The following is a 19,186-nucleotide window of genomic DNA, read 5'->3' as shown; positions in this document are numbered from 1 at the left end:
CCAGGGATAAGAATTCAATCTTTAACACATGCTAGAGAAGTTTTAAAAAGCAAGCAATGCTCAGAGATGCCAAACTTTTGAAATATTGTTTATCTTAGTTAGGAGGGAGAATCACTGGCCAAGACAGTGCTTGATTTTATTCCTTTTATGTAGTTTTAAAATATAAATTCCAGTACATTTTTATGCTATATAGTTTCCTGTTTTGTCTAGAACTATGAATCCATGAAACTGTTCCAAAATATCAGTGAAAAAGAGGTCAAACTTACTTTGAAAAGTTTCCTAGAAAAACTTTTCATAATAGAATTCTACAAATTTAAATCAAGTGTTTGCACTGAGAGGACAGGAAAAAAAAATATTTCAATCTTAAAGACAGTACAGAGAACATACAATGTTATGGTGGTCTTGTGCATCAAAATGAACACTGACATTCTCCCAGCTATTTTTCATACCTGTTTCTCCTCCCCTTAAAATTTAAGCCTGTACCATCACTAAAGCCAAAATTACTGTTAAGTAACCAATGAAGTTCCAGACCTTGTAGTTGAAAACACTTGAAAAATGAGGTGATTCAGGAGTCTGAAGGTCAAAAAAATAACCCTGAGATACTAGAATTTATTACATCAATCTTTCCCATGCCCTTTAAAAGGGGGAAACATATGCAGTCATATTACTTAAAGTAACAGACAAAAGTAGATCTATGTTGTTATAGGCAATTCAAGTGGAAGATGTATTTGCAGCCCCTGTGGATGCATTTCCTACATTCCCTTTGCTTCAAAATAATTTTCTGTACATGGTAAGAGCTGAAACGTATGTCTATGAGTGTAAGAAAAGGCGGTATTCACATAAATTATGCAACACTTGAATTTTTCAATAAGGTGCCGGGAAAAAGAGTATCAACACAAAAATTCTTAGTCCAGGAGTTAATACATGTACAAAGTTCAGCATCAATTTCAGAAATTTCTGTGAACTTTACCAAAAACTTTTGAGGAGTGAAAAGCCTTTAAGCCATCTATATGTACGCAAAAAACAATGAAAACACCAACTCATACACAGCAGTCTTAGATTTTCCTCTAAATAAGCACTTGCCTTAATGAAATACTTCTGTGAATATTTGTATTTCAGCAAAAACAAGTTAATTCTAAGGCTACCTCATTTCAAGATACATGCTCTAAATCCACTGCTCTGACATTTCATATTCTCAATTAAAATGCTTTATAGAAGTTTTGAGATCAGTCAACATTTTAAAATGAAAGTATTTTAGGAGTTCAGTATATAATAAAGGTAAGAAAATTCATTGATAGTAAAAAGAATTGTAACTCAAATATTATTTCTATATGCTTGCAATTTAGTTTAAAAAATTACAGTAATTTCACGATTATAAGCCGCACCATTTTGACTAAAATTTTGGTCCGAACCCAAAGTGCGGCTTATAATCAGGTGCGGCTTATATATGGACAAAGAACAAACAGTTGCTGTTTTAGTTTGGAGGACAGGTGTCTGCTGAGAAAGGCAGGAACTTCTCTTTGAAATGGAGAATGTAAACCCCCTCTCTCCAAATTATTATAATTTGGAAATCAAGGGGCTTTCAGGCAAAAATATGGGAATTAGGAATAACAGTTCCTTTCTAGGGAAATCAAAATAGAAATACAGTACTACAAAGAGACAAACTCCAAACCCTGACAAAGTCAGAGTACAATCTGACACCCCGTCAGGCAGGGAGTTGGTAGCAGTCCCATTAAATGGTGGTTGCATCCTCCTGCAGTGACAGATGTGGCTCAGTTGGAGCAGTGCTCCTGTACAAGGTGCAGTTTCCCTCCAAAGGTCCAGGGGTGATGTGGAGAAATCCGGTTTTCCACTGGAGTCCAGTGGAGAAAGGGGCTACCTTAGTGTCCCAAAATCTCTATTTTTCTCTTGGTAAGAAATGTTGGGCTCTTCCTCCTGGCTGGAGCAACTTTCAATGGGATGCAGTAATTTTATCAGTCACACAGTGGGACTCAATGGGCCATTAGCAGCAAATGACTCGCTGGAGGAAGGATGGGGTGTGAAAAGATAAAGAACAATGCCCTGCCTGGTTTCAATGGATGGCCCATTAGCAGAGTATCTGCCATTGAGATAAGGATCACTGTCCCCACCCTCAACAGATGGTGATAGAACAGATACCTTTTATCACACTCTGTATTGTAACATGCGGCTTATAATCAGGTGCGGTTTATATATGGACAAAAAACCAAAAAGTTGCTGAAACCCAGAAGTGCGGTTTATACTCAGTGCGGCTTATAATCGTGAAATTACTGTATACTAACAGGAATATCATCTTGAAATTTATTACATGTTACTATCAATTACCATTTTCTATTTTAATCACGTTGACTTTCAGGTCACATTAAGACTTTATTTTTTCCTGCATAATTCTTTGTCATTTCTTTGTTGGACTGAAATGAGAGAAGAAATGAAGCTATTTCAGAGAGCTTAGCTTCTTCCTGAAAGGCTAAGTCAAACTTGTTAACTGTCTTAATTTCAAAAATGGAGCGTAAGCTCAGACAACCAAATTATCTAAGCAAACAATTGAAGAGTTTTTCTGTTTCTATCAATGCAAAAATATTCTTCTAGCATACTCTTTATGAAGAGAATAAAAAGGAAGTGACAAGACAATTCTAAAACAATTTCCAAATGCTTGATATGCAAGTGTACGTGCACACGTGTGTGTGTACTCACACCTGTCAGTAGCAGTTTCCTCACTGGGCTTGTTTCAACCACCTATTCGTGTGTCTATTCATTTGTTTAAAGAGTTCTAAATTCACATGACTCAAAACTTCCTTGGCCCTCATCTTTGATTACATTTCTCTACTGAGAGTCTAGAAGAATGACCGCAGGCTTGGCACTCAAAGTCCCTGTTTGCAGCGCATGCAGCAATCAGTACCTGTAACAAACGCTGTCAGTGCAGGGGCCGTGCACTCTCACAATGACAAAGACGTGCTGGAAGTGGGATCGGATGTTCTTTGGGCTGAATGGTTGTGCTCCAGGCTCCTGGAAAACTATTGTCACAATATCATTTCCAATATGTCGTTTTCTCAGAAGCTTTAATGAGGGGGAAAAACAAAAGGTTAAAACAGACTTTTTGCATATTTCCAATTATTTATTTCTCATTATTATAAATTACTATTGCTCTTTTTTTTCCCAAGTGATACTTCAAGCTGGAAATAAACAATTGAGGGTTATATAGCAAGTATCAGAATTAGTTGTTCACCTAATGTTCTCATAATTTTTTCATTTCTATACGTAGCACAGAGGGTGAAGTTACAAGAGAATTTTAAGCTAAGCAAAGGGGACAAACAAATCCTGTGAGCATCAAGAGTAATCATGGAAGTAGGAAAACGTCCCCCATTTCACATGTTTTTGCAAGCCAGTGGTAGGTTCTATTTAAAGTTGTAAACAAGTTGTCATTGTCCTTAAGACATGCTGTAAATAATTTTCTGGAAGGTTTCTTTCAGTAAAGACAAGACTACAGTGTAAGAAAAGGTGAGCTACGGAGTAGTAGAACATTTAGTGTACAAAAGCAAACTAAAAAGAATTCTATGTTATCTTTTCTTTTAAAACAAAAATCTGTTCTATTTGCAGAAGTACAAAGCACCACTTCTAGAATTAAATGCATATACATCATACAAAACAATATGGTTTACTGTTTAACAAAACCAGATACAAAGGTAAAAAAAAAATTAAGATTCAGTGTAATAAAGCAGCTCAGCCTAAATAGTATCAGATTGTTAAAAAAAAAAAAGGGAACTAAAGGATCTTGACTCATGTATTGTTGTGTAGTGTGCTGGACCATCTCTGTGCATATTACAATTTGCTGAAGGGAAACCTTAAAGGGCAATTGACTTAGCTAGAAGGGTTAAAATGATTTAAAGTCATCTGGTACACTGTGGTCCTTCTGACATGTGCTACTGACATTATGGCATACCATTTACATCAAAGTAATGCACAATTAAATAGAAACCAGTCCAATAGAGAAAAATCTACAATGTACCTACAATCATCTGTTTTGCTCATCTCCCTGACACAGAGACAGCCACCTTTACTTTTGATTCCTTAAGTGGTCTTTTTGCTAGTAATAAATTAAAGTTGTCGTAAATACTCAATAGTTCAAATACTTCTGAGCCCATCTTACCTGCTGCTTGTTGTTTGGAGTATATGGCAACATAGTAGAAACATGGAACATGATTTCATAGTCCTTGTATGTTGTGTACAGAGAGTGAGTACCTGTTGAATCAGCTGCAGTTCAAAAATAGAAAATAAAAGTATTTTTAAAAAACAGTTTTAAAACAAGTTTCATTATTATTAAAAAAAAAAAAATCAGCCAAGACAATTTTTATTCATCCTCAATCCTAGCTGAAATATCAGCAACTAAGAACTTAGTGAGTTTATTCACTTGCCAAAGCAAGTGCCACATAAAGACAGCCTGTGCACTTTTGCATACTTTTCCCAGACAAAAAATTCTTAGCAATAGGGAATTTATACCAGAAGACCCTGAAGAAACCTATGTAAGCATGAAAAGTGATGACAAAGTCTGAAAATTTTCAGGCATCACCCAACATCTCATAATGAAACTGAACTATAAGGAATGTGAAAAAGACTTCAGGAAGGTAAATGGATACGGAAAATGAAATTATCTCACACATAATTAAACAGCAAAGGACCTATAACACACTAAGAACAGGAGGAGTTCTCTTATGTATAAACATCAGAACTTGAAATTAACTATAATGAAATCGGGTAGCACCTTCACTAGAGCAGCTGCTTTATGGACAGGAACAGTCAAAACCCCAAACAGGATGTAAACATGCTTGTAACTGCTGATGGAAAAAGCCCACAGAAATGACATTACGATGCTGGTATATTAATTTAAGGTCATCTCACCTGTTTTGAGTTCTGGACACCCTATTTTAAAAGTTACAGAAGAAAGAGAAGGGATCCAGAAACAGGCCACAGAAATAATTAAGTGTGGACAGAGATTTCCATGTGGAGAGAAAATTATAAAAACTAGGATTATCAAGTTTAGAAAGAAAAAAAGAAAGAGGAGGATATTAGTTTACAAAGTGTTGGTTGAAAACAACACTTGATTATAGACAAATTGTGAAATTGTTTTCATTTTCTTTCACACAAAAAGTGACCATGAAAAATGTGCCATTAATTTAAACAGTAACACATTTAAAGATAAAGTAGAGAGTATATTCAATTAAATACAACTTATGTTTACAATGCAAAAAGCCTGTAACACAGGCTTTCAAGCACAATTTGAAAAATAACTAGCTTTATATATGGAAAAAAAGCATTTTGGCTATTTGAAGTTATATAAACACACTACTAAATTATATAATCCCAGCTATTTATAACAATGTATTTTAAAAAGCTGTTAAAAACTGCATCTTGGCATTTTCATTAGCAGAGATCGTGTTACTAGGAAGATAACAGATTTGAGAATTGTGATGCATTTACAGTAACAAATATACAGTTTATTTACCCAGATTTTGAGTATGAACTTCAAGAAGTTTGTTCCCTTACAGATTCAGAATAATAAAACAGAGGCAGCTTTACCGTAAATCAAACACAAAATTATCTGTAACACGAAATTGAAAGTTTTCTATATTATAGCCACATAGAGATTTTGCACTTCTAAATCATGTACCTATAATAAAAAGGGAATTAGAAAGAAAAGATTCCTACAATCTAAATATTAATATTTAATAATCTAATACTAATATTAGATATGCTAATTATTTTCCTTTTAATGCTAATTAGCTGAAAGGGGATCATTTAATCTCACACTGTGTTCACAGCAGCTTCTGTCCTCTGGTTGATCACTGCAGTGCACACCCAAGGAGGCAGATATACCCAAAAGTCACAAAAACATCATTGCAACTTTATAACAGCTTTATCTGTTGAACTGTAAATAGTCTGATTTGTACATCATCTTTTAGAAACTGAGCATACAAAAATATTATAAATAATTAGAAATGGGGAGGAGCAGGTGCAGAAAGATAGGGAAGTGAGACATGGGAAGGCAGGCCCCAAAAGAGGGGAAGGGGCTCAAAAGGATTGGGGCAATAGAATGAAGCAATTCTGACAAAAAATATTCTAGAACATCAACTTATTTAAGCCAAACTTTCAAGTTTTCTGGCAGGATTTAATTTTAGGCAGAAAAATGTTTTCCGGGAACAGCACTGATTCTGCAAACTAAATAATCAGGCTACAATCCAAATGACACATTAAATAGTTCCAATTATTTCCCAACACTTTACAGTTTAAATCTATCCTATTCAAATCTAACTATCAACAGAAATCCATACACACTACAGACTGTACATCTCTCTCACCATTCAGCTTTTTTGAAGTTCATCATATTTTTCCTGAAGTACACCACCATAATTGCAGGTGTTTACTTTAAATCAAATCACAGCTACTGCAATAAAATCCAAGACTGTGCACTAGAATAATATCCATCATTTCAAGGTCAAAACTGCAAGCCAGCACTGCAATCTACTTTAATTTCCTTCTATTTAACAGAGGCCTGAGGGATCTTCAAATTCATTAGCACCTTTTTACACTGAAGACATCCCCTCTGGCCACCAGTTTATGGCATAGCTATTCATGATGCTTTCCCATCCTTGCCCCATTACTGCATCTGTAATGTAATCTTAGCTGAGTAGCTGATCCTTTTTCCCTTCCATCATTAATCATCCCTAAAAATCCACCGTAGTCTTCTGTCCTTCCCATGATTCTCAGCTATATTCACAACGATTAACAGACTCACATTTGAAGTTGTTTTTTTTTTCCTAATACCAATAATGCTCAAAATATGGCTGACACCACCAGCATACTGCTGACTGAATCCACAGGATTTTGTCAGCCTGCTTCTACAGCAGTTTAACGTCTGTGCTAGAGAACTCTATAAAAACCATTATGAGTAGAAAATTTGACTCCCTGTTTCAAAGAAAAACATTCCAAGGAATTGTAGGAGAACAAAAAGTAAGTTACACTGATAAGGTAGGATAGTCATTACTACTAACTACAGAAGGGCTCACAACAAAAGGTGAAGAACAAATATTTTCAGAGTTTAATGTTGCTCCCCTCTACCTTTGCTTTGTCAGCAGCTGTCAACACAAGGATAGCACTTCTGTGAGACACAAGGATTACACCAAGCACTCATGATCAAATTCTATAATACCCAAGTTGTTTTCACACTGAGACAAGGACAGAATCTTTTATTTTGTACCATACGAAAGTATATGTGCAACACAAATGCAGATGGACTTCCCTCCATCCCTATTCCTGCTTCTTAAGCAACTTAACATCTTAAGATTCATTGGTCTCTCAACAAGTCTCAGACCCAAGAGTAAGTCTATCATTTCCACAAGGCCGGAAAGATGTCATATAGTGCAATTTAAGAAGGTAATCTATTTCATTACAAACTTTGTGGTTTCTTGACAACCCCTAAATAAAACATCAATTTGAAGTCCATTCATTCCCTACATTTTATTATCTACTTAGTAGCTCATGGTTTTATATTCTTATGTCTTAATCAGAAAATCATGCAGTATATAAACATCTAGTACAGAAACCTTCCATTATTAGCTTAGTTTATAATAATAAAATTCCCAACTCTAATTAATTAACTTCCCTTATTTCCCGCATCAACCACATTACCATTCTGTTGGACACACAATCCTTGTTACCAGGCCTAGCACTATCAAGCTGATCCCCCTTACCAATTTAAAATACTGAGAAACAAGACTAAGTGAGGGGGAGGGAAATAAAGCATGCATTACAACTGGAAAATAAAGTAAAACGACTGAAGTTATAATTTGAAAGATCACTGTGATGTTTATTACTTTAAAGTGTTGCCCATAAGCTTCCTAGTCACTGTGGGATAGGTGACATTTTCAAGCTCTATTTCCTATCCAGAGTCTGCAGGCTGCCAGGAGATAGACTGTTTCCCCTCTGGTAATTCTAGAAATAAACAAACAAAACTTGAAAAGTAGCATCTCTTTTTCACAGTGGTACTGGCAGAGATCCAAAACTAAAGCCCTTGAAGGATCCAATACACTTAAATAGGCTTTCAGTTAATAGCATGCATGAGATTGCTCCTTCTAAGGAATTGGCTCTGGTATCAATACTTACTAATTAGGACCCTAACTCTAAAAATTTCCAAGATAAATTGTTCTGAAATTGCCTTTTGCTGGAGTAACTTTACTTTTCTAAATTTGCATAAAGTAAAAAGACTGTGAATATTTCCAGAGTACATATACAAATCAGCTCATCTCCATGCAGAGAAAAATCCTTCCACATCTTACATCATGCAACTACTTTCTACAGCTTGCAAAACATTGTCAAAGGTACAGAAACTAGCAAAGTAGTCTACAGAGGTCTGACCTTTGTGACGAGTCAATGAATAGACATTTGTTTTTAAGCACATCTTTGCAATCAACTGTTCTGCCACTGAACAGAATTCTCGCACAGGAAAATTTCCTGAGTAGTGAGACTGCAAGAACTAGCAACAGAAGAGCACAGAGCTGGAAGATGGAGAAGCTCACTTCCAAGCTGTATACCTAGCTGTTTCAACAAAAACCTATAAATCTAAGTCACAGTAAAAAAACCACAACCTCCTCCTTTGCAGGTCTCTCTTGCTAAGGCCAAGGCAAGAGGACCAACTGATTATTTAGGGTAGCTATCAAAAATGTATTGCCTGGCTGTATTCTGCTCTTCACACATTCCCCACACCTGAGATGCAGCTCTTGTGACAATCTCCAGTCTTCAGAATTTCCCCTATCACAAAGTGGTTTTTTTCCCCATTTCCTGTATAGACTATGCTTTAAGCGTTTCCAAATGCAGCTATCCAAAGAGTTGAGTGTTGTGCCTCCAAAGCACCTTCTCTTTCAGCATTTCCATCAGTGCTTTGCACACTGGCAGAAAGGAGAACATACCACCATCAAGATCAATTAGAAAAGTTTGCTGCCATTGTTCACATTTGCTGCTGTCTAAACCTACTCATTAAGAACTCATACATGCTCACACATAGTCATGTGTTTTCTCAGTAATCCTGCAGGCAAGCTAACCTCAAAGAGTTCAGACAATTAAAGCGTTCCTAAGCAGTTCTGGCTGATGAAGTTGCACATATGTGAGGTCGTAAACCTTGACTGAAAGGAAATGTAGGAAATCCTCCATTTAGAAGATTTCCTGTCCTCTATGATCATACTGCAGTGTTCACCTAAAGACTTTTTGTATCTTTAGATACAGAATTGAGCTGAGCGGAATGGTCAATGTAAAAAACATATGCCAGATCTCAACATGGAGAAGAAACATTCTTGACAAGAAAATAACTCTCCAAACCAGGAGATATTCAGTCAACCTAAAGGTTCCATTCAACAGGATGGAATTCCTACAAGAGAGTTGGTGAGGAACTTTTCCCAAGGACAGACATTTAGTGATAGGAGAAGGGGGGATGATTTTTAAACTGAAGAAGAGCAGGTTTATATTAGATATTGGGAAGAAATTCTTTACTGTGAGGGTGGTAAGGTACTAACAGGTTGCCCAGAGAAGCTGTGGATGCCCCATCCCTGGAAGTGTTCAAGGCCAGGTTGAATGGATCTTTCAGCAACCTGCTCTAGTGGAAGGTGTCCCTGGCAATGGCTGGGGGTTTGAAATGAGAAGATCTTTCAGGCCCTTCCAACTCAAACCATTTTATGCGTCTATGAAATGCTCTCAAGGGAGGAACTACAACAGAGAGAACCTAAGTATTGCAAGTGAAAAAAAAAAAAAGGCAGGCTCAACTTTAAGTATGTACAAAATAGATATTAATTTAGGTTTAAAACCAAAAGAGGCTTTAGAAGTCTCTGAGGATTGATGATCAGATTGGTCAGGAACAGCCTGAGGAGATAGCAACACAACTGCTGTAGGAATTAAGGACAGAATATAGAAAAATGGAGCATTAATGCACAGCAAGGTACGCTATTTGTGCCAGGAGACCCATGATAAGACCACAGCTTCTGCTGCACTAAAGCCAATGAATGTTTTTCAGCTTTCATGAATCAAACTCCTTATTTCATTTCCTTTGCTACAAGTGAGGAAAATAGCAAAAGATCTCCATAGGAACTGGTTAGCACCAGTACCCAAAGAAATGAATACAAGACAAAATTTCCCCAAGTAATTTAAACAGATCTACAACTGAATGTAGCATGTGCTAAGCTCATAAACAGGTATTTCACATGAGTGATTCCAAATGCAAGAACTTTTTTTTATAGTTATGGTCACCCAAGATCATCTTACCATTGCATTTTGTTGCAATATGTTTTACAGTTAGAGCTGATAACATAGCTGCCAAATCCAGTTTAATTTCCATAACTCAAAAAAGAAAAAGCACAGAAGGAGGAAGACATTTGACAGGATGACTAAGACAAAACTGCCTAGAAGAAAAACTGCATGCAACTGACATCAGAAAAGCAGTATATCAGCTTTTCAAGGGGGAGTGACATAGATGGGTTTGCGAAACATTTTGGAGGCCATCTGCAAGTGGATCATCAAAAAAAAAAGGACATACCAGCTGTATTATGATTAGCCTTAAGACAACACACTGATGATAGATTTGCAATACCACTAATTGTTCCATAATTACTGGTTTCTTCTTGTAGTTTTATTGATAATTTCATAACAAGTGAGTACAAAAATCCAACTACCAGCAGAGTTGAGAGACCATATGAGTACACTTATTACACACGTGCTCTGCTTTCACTTATATTAAGGAACTGCCTTCCTACAGCAAAGATGTTATTTTTAAGAACTCTCTTTAAAAAGGCAAGTAGCAACCATATCAAGCATTTTGTTCACTTAAGGGGGAAAAAAAAAGAACGAAAAAGTCTTACTTTTTGTATCTAGCTGAGCACGATACTTGTCAAATCCCTTGAGTCGAACTCGCTCTCCCAAGAGCTGAAGAAACTCCTCAAAGGCTGGACCTGCTGATTCATTATTATACATTTCCTCTTCAGTGCTTTGCCCAGCTTTGCAGTACATGATGCCCACTTTAAGTTGGTAACTTAGCTGCAAAATGAAAGAGATTAAAATTGTATGTGTATACCAAGTGATGAAGCAACTTATGCACTGAATTCACTTCCCACATTTTCATAAACCCATAATTCATGAATAAAAGAATACCTAATATTCAGTCTAATTTCAAAAGTTAGTCTAGTTTCAAATAGTCTCATTGTTTTCTACTGTAACTGCCTTGATGATGGTGGACTTAATCTGAAGATGTCAAAATGCTTTCTGAAGTGAAACGAACATGAATATTGCTTATTTCCAGGAGGACCACACTGCAGCTTGCAAGTGAATGTCTAACACTGAGCCACATGACAAGTGATTCTCACTCAGGCTGGTACCATGGCGGCCATCCTATGCTGAGCCTCCCACACAGAAGGACAGGGTACATCATGCGCTTGTTTCTTAAAGTGACAAAATTAATTCTCTCGTTTCAAAGAGAATATAGCAATTATTCACCTGTTAGCACACTCATCTGTTAGCAATGATGAAAGACTCCATGAATTTCAGTTGGTCCTCCCTGACTTAAATATGATGATACTAAATAAAAAACCAGGTAAATTGAAAAATGCTGGTCATACCTTGAAGGTACTATTTACTACCATAAATCTTCAAATACACTTGTGCTTTTTATTTCCATTTTCCCTCTAATTTGGCAGTTGATTTTTCTAATACAGCAGAAGCTAACAACATAAAGTAATTTTTTACCCAACCACAATTGTGATTTTTCAAAGCAAACTGTTTCTACCAATTCCAAGTTGATACACACACACACAAAAGGAATACACTGGCATCATTTAGATGTGGACTACACATAGACAAGTTACAGAAAGGAAGAAAGCAGCATCCACAGCCATTTACTGCTGTCTCCAAAACCAATTTCACAGGCAGGAACTCTGACTGAAGGAGGACAAGGGAGAGCCTTGGAGTTTATGCACGTAATTCATCTGATAGAAATGGATCCTTATTGCCTGGTAAATAATCTTTCCTCCCACACATGAATTTTTGCAGAGGCTCTATTTCATATAAACACCAACCACATATGCCAGAATGAAATATTAAGAAAATCTATCACAACTGGCATAGGATTTACAAGTCTGGGCTACAGGTTACTGAGAAATGAAAACAGTTATTTGCAAGGGCACTGGAAGTAAAGTTATCTGAATATACTGTGATTTGCTCTCAGAAGATTCTATCCCAAGACACGAGGCAAAGGATTTTGAACATGGTACGATGATATGGACACATAATGAAACTGAAATTCACTAATTTCAACCTGTTTTATTTTTGGTGGGATAACTTAAAGTAGGACCTTCAGAAGTGGTCCTACTCTGTCTCTAAAGAAAGTAAATTTAAAATTAAAAAACTCTGGAAATTGCTACTTTACTGTATTCTTCCTTTACTATCAAGGATGAATGATGAGGATAAAGTATTAGCAGCAGGAAAACAAGGAGGGAAAAAGAGTAAAGATAACCTGGCTTGTTTACTTCTGCTGAAGAAGTCATCATATATAATAAGTCACAGTTCTAGGATGCTTCCCTTTTCCTAGCTAAAAAATATCCCTTATTTTATCATCTGACATACTGATTTGCATCTTCTAAACATGTCCAATTTTTTATGACTCAGTACAGCACAAAATCCCAAAATGGTTTGGGTTGGAAGGGACCTTGAGGATCATCTAGTTCCCAAAGTCCTGACATGTGCAGCAGGCACACTCTACTAGACCAGGTTACTCAAATCCACCCAACCTGACTTTTAACACTTTCAGGAATAGGACATGCCCAGTGTGGCAATCTGTTCCAATGCCTCCTGCTGGCATGTGGTGAGTGAGGAGAGGAGTAAGAAAGAGTGGTGCGAGGAGGCACTGCTGCCATTCCTGCCACAACAACTGCCATCACTTTCCATACCATCAGTAGCAGGTCCTGTCTTGGACCATTCAGGCATCTGCTGCTCAGATGTGCCTACTTCAGTCCCACAGAAACAGGATGGATGCAAGTGCCTCATGGAACCGCAACACCTCAGCTGTACTGCTAACCTCAGAGAGCTTCTAGTAATTTCACTTAGAGAAGTTAGGACAAAGAAAATTATTCTCATGAAGCACACTTGCACTATTTAAGCTTCAACTTCAGGTGAAGGAAGTAATTTTCAAGGGCATAAATATAAAAGGGATTTGCAGCACCAATGAGCAAGCAAACAACCGTGCTTTATTCTTTGAAAATGTCAGCCTAAGAAACTAAACAAGGACTAAGCAAAGAGCAGGATATGCCTTCTAGCTGTGTTCTTAGATTTGCTAATTTTTGGGGAAAAAAAAGTTTCCTTAAGGACAACAGAAGTTGGCAATTCTGAATCAAAAAGAGTAGATCTGGAGAAAGGCATGCAGTCCCCATTATTAGTCCTCCTTCTGATAAACCTACAGTCCTTAGAAGTCCATTAATTGCAAGAAAAAGTTAAAAAAAGAGGTTGAAGCTTGAATTCTGTTGTGGTAAAACTACTAAAGTAGCATCCTCATTTCAATAATCTGAAAGTATTTCCATATTTATATATGTGGGAAAAGCGCACTTTAAGTATTTATCTAGCACCCAGTCAAGACAGCAGAAAGTATATATTGGATTTAACCAGTCAGCAAGTTTATATTATGAACCGGGAATTATATTAAGAACCAAGTGACATTTCACAGTATTTCTGTGAATGAGGAATTGCCATAAAGATTAGCTTCAACTGAAATCAGTAATTGCCCTAATATTCAAATTTTTAAATCATATTTGGAAGCAAACAGAGTAACCTACCATGAGCTCGGCATTCAAGACAAAGATTAGTAGACGGTGATTAGCAAAGAAGCTAGTGCAGCCCCAGGAAATGACTGGATTGCTGTTTAACACAGAACCATTCAAGTGAATGCATTTTAATAAATCCAATAAAAGAACAGCTAGGTGACAAGCAATGTGGACCATATGTATGAACAGCAGATGTTACCACTCTAGCAATTTAAGAGGAAGTAAGGAATGAACAACTTTCACATATACCACCAGTACAAAACTAGGGCAAGAAAAATATTCCCATTCTAACACTGAATGACATATGCAGATATTGAAAGAGTAGAAGAGACAGAGCTCAGCCACAAGAGTGATATGAAATGCAGAGAAAATATGTTGCAGTGAAAGACTTGAAAAGTGCAATCTGTTTAGTTTATCATAAACAAGACCAACAGATGATATAATCACTGCATACAAAAACCTTTGGTGGAAAAAAATCTCACACCAAAATGACTTTTAAGCTGTAGCAGAGAAAAATATCAGAAGTCTTAAAGCTGAAGGCAGATATATTTAAATAAAGAAGTGTAAATTCTTAAATATGAAAACAAGCAACTGCTTTAAGACCTCACTCAAATATAAAAAAGACATTTAATTCTAATGAAAACCAGTGCATACAAACTTGGCTCAGTGAAGGGATTCCTGGGTGAAATTTAATGGTTAAGTTGGGCTAATGTGACTTTATAATCTTAACTCTTAAATTCACAAAACATTTTATCTGCTATATCAAACAAGCACCTGCTCATGCTGTAATGAAACAGTGTGACACTCAGCAAGAAGAAGTGATCAACATTCTGTGTACTTAATTAGTAGAGCAGCTGCTACCCAATTTTTGTTAGCTTGGAATTGAAAAAAATGCAGTTTCTAATTAGTACAGAGTGTACTTATCTTTTTCAGCTAGAAGTGTCAAACTGTTTCATTACCACAAAAATAGAAAATACTTTGATGCAGATAATAAGTATTTAACTATCACGCACCCTTAATGATTTTCAAAAGTTTAAGTATCAGAAAGCTTAACAGAGAATATGAAGTTAACAGAGTATATGAACTAAGGATAATTTAACCTCACAGTTTTGTTAGATGCCACGGAATCATAGAGTGGTTTGGATTGGAAGGGGACCTTAAAGATCATCCAGCTCCAATCCCCCTGCCACAGGCAGGGACAGCTCTCACTAGGCCAAGCTACTCAGAGCACCATTCAACCTGGCCTTGAACACCTCCAGGGATGGGGCATCCACAGCTTCTCTGGTAACCTGTTCTAGTGCCTCACCATCCTCACAGCAAAGAACTTCCTCTTAATATCTACTCTAAATCTATTCTTTCAGTTAGAAGTTATTCTACCTTGTCCTATCACTCTGTGGTCTTGTAAAAAATCCCTTTCCTTTCTTATAGGCTGCCTTCAGGTATTGGAAGGCCACCATTAGGTCACCCCAAGCTTCTCATTTTAGGATGAACAATCTTAGCTCTCTCAGCCTTTCCTCACAGCAGAGATGCTCTATCCCTCTCATCATTATCCTCACTCCAACAGGTCCTTCTCCTTTCTGCTGCAGACCCCAGCGCTGGATGCAGCCCTGCAGGTGGGGTCTCACAGAGCAGAGGGGCAGAATCCCCTCCCTGCCCTGCTGCCCACTCTGCTCTGGATGCAGCCCAGGACACACCTGGCTCTCTGGGCTGAGTGCCCATGGCTGGGTCACATCCAGCCTCTCACCCACCAGCACCCCCAATTCCCTCTGGGCAGGGGTGCTCTCCATCTGTTCAGCCCCCAGCCTGTGAATACCAGAGGTGCAGCATCCAGGTGCAGAACCTTGCCTTTGGTCAGCTTAAACCTCATGAGATTACCACAGGGCCACTTCTTGAGCTTGTCTACATCCCTCTGGATGGCATCCCATCATTCAGGCACAGCAACTACACCACTCAGCATCCTAATTTTCTGAGGGTACACTCAATCCTTTCATCTATGTCATTAATCAAGATATTAAGTTCCACTATGGACCTGAGATACACCACTTGTCCCTGATGTCCACTGTGACTCTGAGTCATTGACCATTACCCTTTGGATGCAGCCATCCGACCAACTCCTTCTCCACTTAACAGTCCACTCAATCCAATCTCTCCATCTCTCTCCAATTCAGAGAGAAGGATGTTGTGGGGGACCATGCCCAAGGTTTTACAGAAGACTTTACAAGACAAGTAGCACCCTGGTCATGGTTTAGCCAATGCAGTGTTAAATGAAACTTTTAGCACCATGGAGGACTTCTTAGTATAACAGCAATAAGAAAAACACAACTCCCTCCTTCCCACAGTCTTTGAAAAACAATAATGCAGTCTCTTTAAAAGGAAATTTAAATTAACAACTGCCATGACATTAATCTAAAACTTTATGCTACCTAGAGAAATGAACTTGATTTCACACATCCCAAATATTCTGCAAAAGTTGGGAGAAATAAATGCAACATAACTCTCTCTACAGATTACAAGTTTCAGTTTAAATGAGACATTTCAACACTGACTGTAATCATCTAAAGCTAAAAACTCATTTTGCAACTCATGGCAATAATCTGACAGATTAAGATAATTTGTTTAATTCTGCACTTACCCCTTGCTCATCAAGCTTCATAAGTTGTTCTGTGACTTTTGGAGTGTTGAAGGCCAGCCTTAGGCAATGGATATTCAGCTCTGGAACCACATACTCCAGCACTTCTTTTAGGGGAAGTCCCCTGGCTGTGCAATGCTTTGCAGTAGAAGGGATAGCATCTTCCAGCACAGAGCCTCTTAATGTCATGAGCTATGCATACAAAAGAAAAACAGCACATATACTGAATTATGCACTGAAATCTACTAGCAATAGCAGAGCAACTAAACATACTATTTTTCCAATTCCCAGTAGAGATCAAGGACATTTAGGAATTTCTGTTAGCATGAGAGCAACACTGACACACAGAATGTCACTCACTGATAACAGTAATCAGACTACTTAAACGATTCATCAGATTTGAGTTTTACAGGAAACTACTACTTGGAAAAATCAGTATTAGTATAATATTTCTATACTACAGAGCATTTAAAAGTAAAAGTACATTTCTCAGGCCACATATAAAAGTGAGAAAAGCAATTTCCCTCCTAATTTCTTGCCTCTGGCTAATATAGCTGTTGTAAGTTTCTCAGGATTTAACCAAAACAACCTTCAGCATTTCTTCTGTATTGGATGTTATGGAATAATTCACCTATATTCTGTACCAGATATACACGTAGCATAATGCTGCCAGAAGGTTCATGGATTATACAGAAATCTATCATCAATGTTGAAAAGCACATAAACCCCACATATTCCACCTGGTTTTGCCTGCTCGCTTCTCGTTTTTTTTTACTATCCCCACTGAACTGCTCACCTCACTGGTTCTGAATATGATCCGGTAGTTGTACTGAGGTCCATTTTCTTTGATTTCCTCTGGTTTCTCTCTTCTTATACTCACAGCTACTGGACCCAGGTTCTCATCTGCCCCAAAATAGTTCCAGTGTTCTTGTATATGAGAGGGGGGGAAAAAAAAAAGTCTGTCTTACTTCTTACATTTCAACTATATTTTCATGTTTGATTATTACACTGGAAGTAAACTGCCAGCTCCATGGAGTCAATAAGAACAAGTCTTCAAGTGGTACCAGGATTTCATTCTTGTGCTTCACTTCTCTCGTTTCTTTTATACAAAAAGGCTGAAATTCAATGTGGCATCTCTGCTTAAATAGGCCCAAAACCAGATACACCTCTTACATCATCTTTTATAGTGCCATCTGTTTCATTCACATTGAACTAAATAAGTACAACCAATTTCCCCCCCTTAAAAATAAAAAGGAGGAAGTCAAATGCACCAAAGTGGGAAACTCAACAACCTATGTTAAAATAGAAACGTCAAACAACTGTATTTAGCAAATGATGTAAATTATTTATTTTGTTTGACTGTTTTTTGCTTTTTCCATACACGTTTCTCAGTTCTAAAATGGGAAAAACTGATGAAGCTGAAAAAGAAGTTAAAGGCTTGTTTACAGTAAAAATATCAAATCATAGTACCACAGAAAAATAAAGCACAAGAATAAAATGACTAGCATAAATACTGAACAGTGAAGTGTTCAACAACCCTTAAAGTGCTAAGAGTTCAGTTAAAAACCAGTCTATTGGGGAAGGCAGCAGAGACGAGATCCAAGATTGGTGAAATCACTCCCTAGCTGAATAGCAGATTCTTGGAAACACATTTTTATATTCATCTAACTACAGACACGTAAAGCCAAGCTTTACATGAAAAAACAAAGTTAGAAAAGCACTTTTACAAAATTCAAAGCTCATGAATTTGAGATTGGTGTTGAAGGTTCTTCTGTGGAAGCTTTTGAGCATTATAAACTATCTTGACTGATGACAGAGATATATCACCATTAATGCAGCAACATATAAACAAAGCTGCACATATCTTAAGTGAATAATTTAAACCTATATTCCCTAAAAGAAAATGTAAGACAAAAGTCAAAAATAGGAGTGAAGCATTGTACATGAAAAGTAAGTCCCATGTCATCATTTTCCATAAGCTGCATATATGAATGAATTTATACATGCACAAGAATACAAAGTTAAAACCACCTGATTATTCAGCAATTCAAAGAAAAGTAAAATTCTGCGGAATAAGAGATGCAACTGCCCTGACAGGAAATGTAACCATATTGGCTTTACTACATATAGATTACTTGTTATTCTTAAAACAACCAGTTTTAAGCCAAAACTTCAGGAGCAGTCTAATATGACCTATTCTGCTATAGAGATAAAACGTATTTTGACATCATATCAAGAACTACATCTTTAAAGATAACAGATATTGAAATACACTCCATCAAAAGAGAATGGTAATCGTTTTTCCAATTAATAGTGTTGTTAAAAATTTGGGAACCTCATTTTTTTACTGTAATTCTTTTAAAACTTATACTTACTGGTTCTTACAAAATCTCCCTCCAAAATACTAAGTGCTTTCAAACAGCTGTCCAGCACTTTCAGCCCTTGGGGGCTCTACTCAAGTCCCCAGTGTCTGGTATTTTATTATCCTTCACTCAATGTTTTCTGTTTAAGATTTCAAAGTATGCAAGACATAAACGAAACATGCTTGCAGCAATAGAAGACTTACTTTCCTCTGCAAGTCATGAAAAGCCAATACTCTAAACAAAGGTAATTAAAATTCAAAATTCTTCTAATATCTTGTGAAGTATTGTGAAAATACTGTCATTGAACTTTGGGTGGCTGAACTGTGAGTAGGGAA

The 19,186-nt window shown here is 37.0% G+C and overlaps 1 protein-coding gene across 4 annotated transcripts in view; it reads right to left on the bottom strand.

Annotated features, from left to right (window-relative positions):
- Positions 1–19,186, bottom strand: part of SIPA1L1 (signal induced proliferation associated 1 like 1) — a 200,234-nt gene that overhangs the window by 44,403 nt on the left and 136,645 nt on the right. For all 4 annotated transcript variants that reach the window (XM_033061860.2, XM_033061859.2, XM_033061862.2 and 1 more), the window contains 5 exons: positions 17,285–17,415; positions 16,492–16,680; positions 10,914–11,088; positions 4,166–4,269; positions 2,918–3,075 (listed from right to left, as the gene is read on the bottom strand). In XM_033061860.2, the coding sequence (XP_032917751.1) occupies positions 2,918–3,075; positions 4,166–4,269; positions 10,914–11,088; positions 16,492–16,680; positions 17,285–17,415 (757 nt within the window). The remainder of the gene's footprint in view (positions 1–2,917; positions 3,076–4,165; positions 4,270–10,913; positions 11,089–16,491; positions 16,681–17,284; positions 17,416–19,186) is intronic.

The sequence above is a fragment of the Catharus ustulatus genome, chromosome 6 (genome assembly GCF_009819885.2).
Source record: "Catharus ustulatus isolate bCatUst1 chromosome 6, bCatUst1.pri.v2, whole genome shotgun sequence".
Classification (NCBI taxonomy): Eukaryota; Metazoa; Chordata; class Aves; order Passeriformes; family Turdidae; genus Catharus; species Catharus ustulatus.
This window is presented reverse-complemented; position numbering and strand designations above follow the sequence as displayed.